The 12,750-nt window shown below is 40.5% G+C and overlaps 1 protein-coding gene across 4 annotated transcripts in view; it reads right to left on the bottom strand.

The window, feature by feature from the left end:
* TNPO3 (transportin 3) overlaps nucleotides 1-12,750 on the bottom strand; it is a 98,388-nt gene that overhangs the window by 18,203 nt on the left and 67,435 nt on the right. For all 4 annotated transcript variants that reach the window (XM_037049230.1, XM_037049232.1, XM_037049233.1 and 1 more), the window contains 5 exons: nucleotides 11,812-11,872; nucleotides 10,430-10,570; nucleotides 5,224-5,340; nucleotides 4,266-4,360; nucleotides 2,762-2,918 (listed from right to left, as the gene is read on the bottom strand). In XM_037049230.1, the coding sequence (XP_036905125.1) occupies nucleotides 2,762-2,918; nucleotides 4,266-4,360; nucleotides 5,224-5,340; nucleotides 10,430-10,570; nucleotides 11,812-11,872 (571 nt within the window). The remainder of the gene's footprint in view (nucleotides 1-2,761; nucleotides 2,919-4,265; nucleotides 4,361-5,223; nucleotides 5,341-10,429; nucleotides 10,571-11,811; nucleotides 11,873-12,750) is intronic.

Raw genomic sequence — 12,750 nt, 5'->3', positions numbered from 1 at the left:
TGAAGGCTGACCTTGGCCTGCACCACCTGGAAACCCCAGAGCCTGCGCACCCAGTGGACGGTTACGGACCACCTCAGAGCACCCCCCAACCACTTCTACAAGCAACAGAGGGAGGTGGTTGCTGGCCAAGGGTCACAGCCAGTCCTACCAGTTGTCTGGACTGGGTAAATCTTTCCCACTGACCTGCTGATAGCAATCAAGATTCATCCACAAGAGGAGGGTGTCCTCAGGTCACATGGAGGGTGCACCTTGAGTACCCAGCTTGGGTGAAAGGGGAGGCTGTGCCACTGTACCCTAAAGGACACCTACGACTTTATACTTCAGGCCATGCCACCAAGACACAGAGTTCAAGCAGCTCCCCCTGGTACACAGAAACAAACACAGGAAGCTGCTAAAATGAGGGGACAAAGAAACACGGCCCAAACGAAAGAACAGATCAAACCTCTACAAAAAAACTAAACAAAATGGAGATAAGCAATTTATCAGATGCAAAATTCAAAACACTGGTTATAAAGAGACTTAAGGAACTCAGTGGGTACTTGAACAGCATAAAAAAGATCCAGGCAGAAATGAAGGATATACTAATTAAAATAAAGAACAATGGACCAGGAATCAAGAGCAGAGTGGATGAAGCCAAGAATCAAATCAATAATTTGGAATGTAAGAAAAAAAAAGAATATAAGGAAGACATCCAACCAGTATAGCAAGAAGAAAAGGGAATTCAAAAAATCGAGGATAGTGTAAGGAACCTCCGGGACAGCTGCTCCACATTCGCAATATAGGGGTGACAGAAGAAGGGAAAGGGCAAGAAACTGAAAATCTACTTGAAAAATAAAAGAAAACTTCCTTAATTTGGTGAAGGAAACAGACATACAAGTCCAGGAAGCACAGAGTCCCAAACAAGACGGATGCAGAGAGGCCCACACCAAGATACATCCTAATTAAAATGCCAAAGGGTAAAGATAAGGGGGGGAGCTTAAAAGCAGCAAAAGAAAAGCAAATAGTTACCTACAAAGCTGTTCCCCTAAGACTGTAGGCTAATTTCTCAAAAGGAACCTTGCAGGCCAGAAGGGACTGGCAAGAAGTATTCAGAGTGATGAAAAGCAAGGACGTACAACCTAGATCACTATAACCAGCAAAGCTTCCTTTAGAATCCAAGGGCAGATGCAGTGCTTCCCAGACAGGGTAAAGCTAAAGGAGTTCATCGTCACCACACCACTATTGTATGAAATGTTACAGGGACTTGCTTAAGAAAAAGAAGATCAAAACCATGGACATTAAAAATGGCAATAAATACATTAACTATCAACAATTGAATCTAAAAAAAACCAAACTAAGCAACTAAGCAGAACAGAAACAGAATCACAGATATGAACAACACTGGGATGGCGGCCAGTTGGGAGGGGCATCTGGGGAAATGGGGAAAAAGGTACATGGATTAAGAATTACAATTTGGTAGGCACAGAACAGGCAGGGGGATTTTAAGAACAGTACAGGAAATGGAGTTGCCAAAGAACTCACGCATGATCCATGGACATAAACAAAGCATGGGGAGTTGCTGGAGGGAGTGGGGAGTACTGGGTGGAGGAGGGTAAAGGGGGAAAAATGGGTACAACTGTAATAGCATAATAAAAAAATTGACAACAGCCAATACAACAATGGCCATTCAGTGTAAACAAATCAAAATTATACTTACTTTTTTGTTATATTGGCAAAAAAAATATCTATCTATCTATCTACTGTGTGTGCCACAAAATTTTAGTAATTAGTTTATATGTGCCATGAAATGAAAAAGGTTGAAAATCCCTGGTCTAGCAATTTCTCTCTCCAGGGGAAGAAAGTACATTTATCATACAGAAGGTAAATTCACAAAAGTATACTAGATAGTTTGTCATCAGGAAGAAAATAACTGAGTTTGGTATCAAGGAAATGGGCACGAGTTTCAGCTGAGATTATCCCTTAGATTTTTCATGAATAGAAGGCAGAAGAGACACAATGGTTAAAGATTAAGGGTAGCATCCTGGCTGGGGTGGCTCAGCTGACTGGGTGTTGTCCTGCACGTTGAAAGGTCGGGTGCAGGTTTAATTCCCCATCAGGGCACATGCCTGGGTTGTAGGTTTGGTTCCCAGATGGGACACGCACAAGAAGCAACCATGTGAGATTGATGTTTCTCACATTGATGTTTCTCTCCCTCTCTCTCACCCTCCTTCCCCTCTCTCTAGAATGTAAGAAAAAATTATTTTTTAAAATAAAAAAGATTAAGTGTAGCAATTTTTAAAATCTTAGCAAAGTATGCTTATTTTCTTCTTCAAACCAACTGAAATAAGAACTGAAGACATCTATCACATAATTTTTGTATCAAAAGTATTTTTTCTTCTTATAGTCTTTGAATACAAATATATTTCTAACATCTTGTAAAAATAAGTTTTTAAAAACTGCATTTCACTTCTAATGACCTTTAACGTCTAGTTTTCTTCTTCTCTCTCCTTTTACTACCAGATTTCTCAATAATGATTAGCACGTATTCACATACTTGCTTACTTCTTCACTGTTGTCCCTTCCCTTCAATTCTGTTCTACATCTGGCCAAATCTACCTTTGAAAACTTTGTGAACCACTTTTTAGGTTAGTGACTGGTCCACTCTGGTATAGGCCTAACCAACACGGATCAAATAAGGAGGCAGAAACAGCCAAACACATGAGGAAGTGGTCTGAAAAGAGAATGAGCTGCGAAGTAGAAAAGCTAGAATGTTCATACTTACATCGTTGGCTACTCCTGTATGGATGAGGTCTCGCAGGAACCTCATGACACTACAGTTGGCATCCCGGTGGTCCAGGGTGGTGGAGGCAATGGCCCACTGTAAGATAGGGATAACCACCTGGCTCCTCAGCAAGGTAACTGGGCTACGCTGAATAAACCTGGGTGGAAAAGACAAGCTAGGTGTAAATGACAGGAAAAGGCTACAAAAAGCAGCCACGGCAGAAGGCACAACTAGGGAGAAAGTAGAAAAGATCAGTGGTTGCTAGGGTTGCGGGGGAAGGAGATGAACGGGTGGAGCACAGGGCGTTTTTAGGGTGGTGAAACCATTCTGTGCAATACCGTCACGGTGGCTACATGTCATCATACATTTGTCCAAACTCACAGAAGGGACACCACCAGGAATAAAACCTAATGTAAACTACAGATTTGGGGTGATCATGTGTCCATGTAAGCGCATCAGTTCTTAACAAACAAACCACTCTGGTGGGGGATGCTGACAGTGAGGAAGGTGGTGGGCACGGGGGAAGCAGGAGGTATGTGGAAACTCTATTACTTTCCACTCAGTTTTTCACAAGGTTTCTCAGATCATTTAATGTACGTGGAGAATCTCTAAGAAAAAGATACAATATTTTCCCGAATATTTTTCAAACCAGGTAACCGTCTGTACAAAGAACATCTATAGGGATTAGTTTTCAAAAAACACACCTTGGGAAAACAGAGGTTGACAACTCACTGTGCCACATGGGGGAAAAAAAAGATTTTCTAACTTGTCCGAAAACTAACAAAAAGTGTTCAATTCTGAGATGAAATAGTCAAGTCAATACTACTTTACATTTGTAAGTGATAAAATATATTACATATATAATTATATATAATAATGTTTTTTAAATATGTATTTAATAACTTTTAAAAATGTTTTTATGTTCACTACCTGGTTTGATTCAAATTCCTTAGCTAGGAACTAAGAAGGAATGCAAAAGTTTGGCAATAATGTCAGTGTACTGAAAAAAGGAATTTAAGTACTAGGTAAGGTAGCAGGCGAGGGGCAGGGCTGGGAAGTATAGCACCAGATAACTTCTAAGGCACCTTTTAATCCTAAATTGTTTCCCCTGAGATATAATTATACCTAAAGGACGCTACTCAAGGAGAAAGGTGGAGCATGACATCAGAGCAGTGTACAAAGTTACAACTACGGGAGATTTTAGCAATGACATAGTCGAATGTTTTTATCAAGCTCATTTTTATTGTCACACATGTGTTTCCTCCTTCATGATAGGAACTGAGCTACTTTTTCCTGTCCCCACCCAATTCCTCCTCCTCCTCCTCCTCCTCCTCACTTCTGAGCATATTTTGGCTCAAAATTTAACTCTGGGTTATGAATCATTAATCTATGTACTCCACTTACCTCATTTCGCACAGAAGAAAACAGCCAAGTGTTAGGTGACAAGACTAAGAAGTGACTGGACAGACAGTAAGAGAAAGGGCTGCTCTTGGGAAGAACTGACCTGGTGGCTAGTCTGAACAGGTCATCCACGGTGTCGGGGTGATTCTGGAGCCCGTTCTGCTGCTCTAGGAGCTGAAAGGTGGGGAAGCACAGTGCCTAAAAACAGAGGTGATATTAAACCAAATGCTTGTCTATAAATGCCACAGCATTCAGACTTGCTGAACATCACAACATATACACAGGAACAAAGAGGGAAGCACAGACAAGACAAGACTAAGATCAAGAAAAGGAATACAGAAATCTTTCTCAGCTGACATTAACAGTTTTCATATGAGATCCACATTTCAGAAAGGGTTGAGAATACGAATTTTACTTGATAAGACAGATGTCATTTCAAAGCTTTAGAAGTTTCTGAGAGTAAAGGCTGTGCTTATATCCTAGATATGGTCAGTCTACTAGGGGGAAAGATGAAGTTTTAATAGTAATATATGAAGTAATAAAAGAAGTTCTAAATTGAAAGGACACCTGGGAAAAAGGAGCATCATGATTTAACTACTTCATGTACCCCCCTCACACCACCATGACTGGGAGTGGGAAAGGCAGTGGATCAGGAGGCCTTATCAATGCATGCTATTTACCCTAAGACCATCCCTGCTAAGTGAACTAGTTCACTGGCTGTTCCATGCAAGAATTTAAAAATACAACCATGATTGAGCTCTATGGAGATCCTTTATTTTACATCTATCTGCCCACTTCCCCAGCCCAAAAAACACTGTTTCTGGAGAGCATAAATTAAGGAGTAATGATCATAACATTTATGTGGTCAATCTTTCTTTCTCCCAAGCAGACTTGTTCAGAGAACTAGGAAGTCTCTAACCCTCCTTGTTATTAGAAAATCCGCACGCTTGGGGTACAAAGATAAAGAAGCAACAGAATTAAAGACATGGTAAGGAACACACCGGTAGGCCTTTAGGCTCTCCAAGTCCAGCACACATCTATACTCCCCAAAAGAAAACTACCTGGAGCATGTCTAGTAATCCCTGCCGACAGCCCTCTTCCATGCCATACTCATCCACGAGGATGCTGCCAAGGTACAGGAAACAGGAATGCTGATGTATGTGGTACACATTCACCATCTGCCAAGGGAAGCAGCAATCAGTCCAACTCTACCCCTCAGTAAGCATCAACTTAGAAAGCTGTCCAGGGGAAACATTTAGAGACAGACTGGTGCCTTCTCTTTCAGGTAACAGAGAAAAAGTGTGTTGTTGACACTTTTAAAACCAGGGCTCAATTCCTCAATAATTTTCAAGTACTCTATGTAGACTTATTTCAAGCCTTTGACCTTTTATCTTCCCAAAACAATGTTGTAAGAGAGTTGTATATTTCAAGCTGGCAGACATTAAAGAACTATTTTATCCAAGGATTGTGTAATATTTATAAAACCATAGCATAGTATACTCAAATTTTTTAAGATCTAATGGTTGCTCTCATTTTTAAATTACTATAGCCACAGCAGGGACAAAAATACCAATGACCTCATCTTGGACACTGTGAAAGCATTGTTTTAATTCTGAGTTGCTCCTAAAACCCTGCATTTAATCTTTTAAGTAAAAAACAAGTGTTTCCAATCAAGGTATCAGTCTCAAAAGAAAAGAAATTTTTTAACATAATATACACATTTAAATTAAATGATTTGTTTGGGACTTTTACCTACTATTCTCCAAAAACTAAAAGGCATCCGTACATTCATCTTTTTGAAACACTCATCCCAACAGTGGCCAGAGGTAACCTCTGAAAATGCCTTGTTCTTCATTTGACCCAGAAAACCCCACAAAATCACATAAATCGAGAGGCTCAAATCTTTGTAATGACTTTAAGAACACTCGTGAAACTGCCCAGGCCATCGAGGGTACCATTAAGACCATTAAAAAGCCACCAAGTACCTGAAGGATGTCCCTTTAAAGAAGCCATGTGTGGCATTTCGTCATTAGAATGGTGGACTTGGTAGGTGTGCCCAGGCCAAACAGTGAGAGAGTGTTCAATTTCTGCTGTACATGCTTAAGAATGCAGAGAATAAACCTGAACTTAAGGGTTTAGGTCTAGATTCTCTGGTCACTGAACACATCCCGGTGAACAAAGCTCCCAGATGCAGCACAGAACTTACAGAGCTCACGGGCAGGTTAACCATACATGGGCTCTCCCTGCCATACTGAGATGATTGTAACTGAAAAAGAGCAGAATGTTCCTACACCAGGGAAAGTTGAACAGAAGAGAAAGCTACCCAAGAAGAAACTGAAGAAACAAAAGCTTATGGCCTGGGAGTAAATTCAGCATAAAATAAATACTAATAAAAGTAAAAAAAAAAAAGCCACCACAACACACATGCATTGATCTTATATAAAGTCAACTCTATAAACTTAAATCTCAGTGTTGTACCCTTTAAATATACATACACACACACACACACACACACACACACTCTACTTAGTGAATAAGGACTTAAGTAAGGCATTGGCAACCTTTTTCTTAAAGGGCCAGGTAGTAAATATTTTAGGCTTTGCCAGTCATACAATCTTTTGACTACTCAACTTTACCACTGTAGCACAAAAATGGCCAAAAGATAATACTTAAATAAATAAGCATGGCAATCATTCAGTAAAACTTTATTTACAAACTACAGGTCCATTGGCTCTATTTATTTATGGGACTTAATTTTCGTCACATGGACTTAATTTTTTCAGATTTTTAAAATGTATTTTATTATGATACTATAATTGTTCCAATTTCCCCCCTTTTGCCCACCTCTACCCAGTACCCCTATTCCCTTCTGCAATCCCCTCCCTTAGTTCATGGGTCATGCATATAAGTTCTTTGGTTTCTCCATTTCTTATACTGTTCTTAACATCCTTCTGTCTACTTTGTACCTACTAATCTGTACTTCTTAATCCCTGCACCTTTTTCCCATTCTCCCACATTCCCCTCCCAGCTGATAACCCTTCAAGTGATCTCTATATCTATGATTATGTTCCTGTTCTACTTGTTTGCTTAGTTTGTTTTTTAGATTCAGTCATTGATAGTTGTGCTTCATCGCTATTTTAATATTCATAGTTTTGGTCTTCTTTTTCTTAAATAAGTCCCTGTAACATTTCATATAATAGTGGCTTGGTGATTATGAGCTCCTTTAGTTTAACCTTGTCTGGGAAGCACTTTACCTGCCCTTCCATTCTAAATGATATCTTTGCTGGATAGAGTAATCTAGGTTGTAGGTCCTTGCTTTTCATCACTTTGAATACTTCTTCCCAAGAGGAAGCCTTCAAAGCTTCTTTTGAGAAATTAGCCTACAGTCTTATGGAAACTCCTTTGTAGGTAACCATCAGCTTTTTCTCTTGCTGCTTTTAAGATTCTTTTTTTTTTATCCCTTCCCTCCACTTCCAGCTGCTTTGAAGATTATTTATCTTTAACCTCAGGCATCTTAATTACGATGCGTCTTGGTATAGTTCTCTTTGGGTCCAACTTGTTTGGGACTCTGTACTCCAGGGACGTGTATATCTATTTCCTTCACCAAATTAGGTAAGTTTTCTGTCATTAATTTTTCAAATAAGTTTCAAACTGCTTGTTCTTCCTCTTCTCATTCTGAAATCAGTATGATTTAGACATTGGTAAGTTTGGAGATGTCCCAGAGTCTCCTTATTCTATTCTCATTTTTTGGATTATTTTTTCTTGCCATTCTAATTGAATGGTGTTTTCAACCTTATGTTCCAAATCATTGATTTGAATCTCAGCTTTACCTCCTCCACTGTTGGTTCCCTGTGTATTTTTCTTTATTTCACTTAATGCATCCTTCATCTCTGCCTAGGTCTTTTTTAGCTATTGTAGTACCCAATGATTTCTTTGAGTATCCAGATAACCAGTGTTTTGAACTCTGCATCTGATAGGTTGTTTATCTCCATTTATTTCATTAGTTCTTTTCCTGGAGTTCTGTTCTTTCATTTGAGCCCTATTTCCTTGTCTCCTCAATTTGTCGGCCTCCCTGTGTTTGTTTCAGTGTATTAGGTAGAGCTGGTTTGATCCCCTGTCTTAGTACTGTGGCCTGCTAAGGCACCTGTAAATTGTGTGAGTAGAGCCTTAGGTAGTTGCCAAGGCAGGGCAACCAGCTTCACTGCTTTGTGACTATGTGGGGAGGGCTCAGATCAGGGTCAATACTGCTGCCTGGCCTCTGGACTCTGCCCAAGAGGAAGCTGTCTCCCCATCACTCGTCCCCTTGCTAGTCATTTCACTTTATCCCCTTCTCTCCACATGTTACTTGTGCCCTTCCAGCTGTTGCCCTGGTGCTGAATCCCAGAGGGGATGGGTCTGCTTGAATCTTAAGTCCATTGCAGGCCCTTTAAGAGGAGTCACTTGAGAATCTCGCAATTTCTTCTTCTGCCCAACACTCACTGGTTTTTGCAGACAGAAATCACAGGGACTTATCTTTCTGGTGCTGGGGCCCTGGGCTGGGTGGTCTGGTATGGAGCTGGGATCGCTTGCTCCCAGGGTATCCCTCCCAATTTTTATCCACTACGTGTGAATGTAGGACCGCCCCTTCCATCTCCTTTCTGTGCTCCGAGTCTCCGTCTCTGCCTCTCCTATCCATCTGGATGAATGTGGCTTCTTTAAATTCTTGATTGTTGGACTTCTACACAGCTAGATCTTCTGACAAATCTGGCTCTTACTTGTTTTGTACTTCAGCTATAATTTTTTCTGTAGTTGTATGTGGAAGTGAAGCATGTTTACCTACACCTCCACTTTGGCCAGAAGTCCTTGTCAATGGGCTGACTTTAGAATACACTTCCTTATGTAGGTGCTTCCCTACTCTATTGAGTTGGTCACATACTTAATTAGCAGGAATAATAAAAAAAAAAAACAGTATCAAAGTCATGAGATATCCTCTACCAGCGAAGGAGCATTAAATCAAGTTATATTGGACCCAGAACATATTGCACCAAAGGGGACCCTTAACCAGAGGTGGACATGGCCAAATTGCAAACATACGCTGTTACACTCAGGATACAGAAAAATCACATAATTAAAATTCTGCTAAAATATATACTTGTACAAACTTTAATCAAATCTACAGTTTAAGGAGGCAAGGTCTTACAGTGTCAACTGACACTGCACTAGGATGACCTTGTCTAAAGGTGCTTCTGTAAGAGTGAAGCACCAGGGGACAGATTTTAAGATGGAACTCACCGTCGGGGGGAATGTGCACCTACTTAAAACCTCCCCCCTGCCCAGATAGAAAAGAGTCACTTCAGGCTGGGTGGGTATAGTCTAGAAGTTTTCCTCACAGCAGGGGTACAAAACTTTCCACACAGCAGGGAACAAGGACACTTGTTTAGAGTCCTGCAAATGCAGGATTGGCACTTGGTCTTGCTGCATGAACAGCAGCTCACTTACCTCAATCTAGTTCTGGCCCTGCTATGAGGTTAAACTTTAACACAAACAAATTACTTAGTGGGCTACCTTACCAGTGATAGGTGCCTCATATAGTTCTAGAAATAATCTTAAGAGAACATCATACAGCAAATCATACCATCTTACATATCAATCTTGGTGATAAAAAGAGCCAAATTTGTATCTTTTTTTTTTTTAAAGATTTTATTTATTTATCTTTAGAGGGGAAGGGAAGGAGAGAGGGAGAGGAATATCAATGTATGGTTGTCTCTCGTGCATCCCCTGCTGGGAACTGGCCTGCAACCCAGGCATGTGCCCTGACTGGGAATCGAACTGCGATCATCTGGCTCGCAGGCCCGCGCTCAATCCACTGAGCTACGCCAGCCAGGGCCCAAATTTGTATCTTGACAAGACACTTATGTGAACAACTGTGGTCAAAACAGAAAACAATCCCTTTGGGCCAAGAAATAATAAAGTTCGATCCACCATATTTTAAAAAGGGAAATTAATGTAAAAATACTTAGCACTGGCATTCAGAACTGAGCATAAAGTCATTCTCTTTTCCAAATTTCACACTGGGATGTATCACTATTTAGACAATCATTATACGGAACATATTATATAGACTGTTTCCCTTGTAAGACAAAATACCCTATCACAGGCAGCATGTATTTCTTTCAAATTATTTTTTCCTTCATATTTAATAAATACAAAAGGGCTTCATCAGCAGAGATTTTGTCCCACCGGCTCCTATTTCAAACTCCTGCATTCTCCCTCTCACAGAGAACTTACCTGTGTGACCAGCGGCTGCAGCAGGGCAGCAGATCCTTTGCCTACACAGCGAACAGCGAAGCGGAGGCATCTGCAACATCGCTCCACAATCCGATTATCAGCTCGGTGCTTATTTAGAGTCTCAGATAAAACTGGCCATATCTGAGTTAAAAGTGAAAGAGCACAAGAAAGAAAATAATGAACTAAAAGCTGGAAAAAAAAATGTTCCCAAGTTGGTAACATCTGATGTGGCTTTCAAGTTACCTGGTAAAGCTTTCTTTACAGGAACACACATGGCCTGATTCTGCCAGTGGGTGCGTGTAAATGTGCAGAGATTCAAAACACTACCTGTCACTGAAACACAACCATTTCTTAAGAGAAGCACAATGACTCTTTAGAACCGCAAGGGGAGCATGTCTTTCATACTACCTTTACTAAAAGACAAAGACATTTTCCCCAACTTTGAACTTCCTGATTTAGGATGAAAAGAATTAGTATGAAAATGTTTAAAGGCAGTTTCAAGAAGGTGGAAGACTTTGAACAAAAGGACTACCACAAAGGACATAGCATCGACAAAACTAAACACTTCAGATTACTTGCCCCGCTGCCCTGCAGTCTGCAAATCACTTCTCCCTCCAAGTTGCTAATCAGACCTGACCCTGCTTAGCTTCCGAGATCAGATGAGACGGGGTCTGTTCAGGGTGGTATGGCTATAGACTGAAAAGTACGCCTCAAATGTGCATTTTGATCCTCACATTACTCTTAGTGAAAAAAGCGTAAAGAAAGTATGTTATCAATGGGAAACTAAAGTCAGGAAGGTTAACTGGCTTTGTGGAAAAAAAATGTTAGTATTAATCAGGCCTCCTAGCACCTCTAGGATTCACAGTTAATCTCTTCCTACATCTTTGGCCTTTCAAAATTTCCCTACAGCCAATTTTCTTTAAAAAAAAAAAAAAAAGGAAAAAGAGGAAGGGGAGGAAGGAAGGGAGGGAGGGAAGGGCGAGCCCCAGCTGCTGTGGCTCAGTGGACTGAGTGCCAGCCTGCAAAGCAAGAGGTCACGTCTGTTCAACTCCCAGTCAGGGCATATGCTTGGGTTGTTAGCCAGGTCCCCAGTTGGGGGCATGCAAGAGGCAATCGACTGATGTGTCTCACTCATTGATGTTTCTCTCCCTCTCTTTCTCCCTCCCTTCTCCCTTCTCTAAAAATAAATACAATTTTAAAAAAAATCTAAAATCAAAACTATGTATTTGGATGAATCCATTCCTCTTTTCATGGGTATTTACACCATATCAACAAATTAAATCTCCCTTTGAAGCTGGAAGAAAGTACCTTCTCACTCTAGTTGCAGCACTGTAAGGAGAGAGGAAGAAAGTCTGGTTCTATAGGTATCTGTTAACACTTACTTCTTGTATGACTTTTTGGCACGGATGAGTCTGTCCGTTTTCCACAATGGGATTGGTGTGTCTGCAGAAAGACAACGGCCCAAATTAGTGAAAGAAGAGCAATTTTACTGAGGACCCAGAGCCCTGTCCCTGTCACTCTACTTAGTACCAGTCTCACCAAATTTAAAAACCCAGATAGTAAGGTTATTTGTAAGGCTCAAAATCTTTCCCTCCTATCCCACTTAAACAAACGCAAATGGTTTTTAAACCATCCCATCATTTATCGCCACCTTCAAGCCACTGCCACTAGAACACATAAACTCAATCTAACTCTGGGTACAGGGGTTGCGGGTGTGGGACACCACAACCACCACTTTCATTTTTTCCCTTTATAAACCTGAATATGTAGTCTCTTCCGAATTGATAAACAATATATACAGACTGTCTGAACCCACCATGAGAAATGAAGTTACTATTCTCAGCATTAAAAGTCAAAAGCTTCAGGAAATCTAGTCTACCCAAGATGTTTCCCATGATTCTAGTCTGAACCCAGTGATACATAAAACACACAGGTCCACACAATGTGTCAAGTCCAACTCTCTCTCTACTTCTAGAATCCACTAATTTGACACAGGAAAAAAAAACCCTGTACAATGAACTACCAACCCCTTTAAAGAAAAAAAATCTTAAATTAGAAAACGTTCAACAGCAATTTAATTAAAATGTACTTTTCTTTAAACCTGGGCAATTCCAACTATTGCAGATTTTTTCATTTATTGTGAAATAAGAATTTCGGTAATAGGCGTTCAGAGTGGCATGTAACAGGGCTCTCTCCTTATTACACAAGCACCACACCGACCCATATAAAGATAGCTATTGACAAAAACTAATAAGCTGTCCTGGCCGGTATGGCTCAGTTGGTTGGAGGGTCACCCCGTAACCAAAAAGTTGCAGTTTAAT

The sequence above is a fragment of the Sturnira hondurensis genome, unplaced genomic scaffold (genome assembly GCF_014824575.4).
Source record: "Sturnira hondurensis isolate 20B ecotype Veracruz unplaced genomic scaffold, ASM1482457v3 Scaffold0006437, whole genome shotgun sequence".
Lineage (NCBI taxonomy): Eukaryota > Metazoa > Chordata > Mammalia > Chiroptera > Phyllostomidae > Sturnira > Sturnira hondurensis.
The sequence above is the reverse complement of the archived record's forward strand: the minus strand, read 5'-3'. Positions and strand labels throughout refer to the sequence as shown.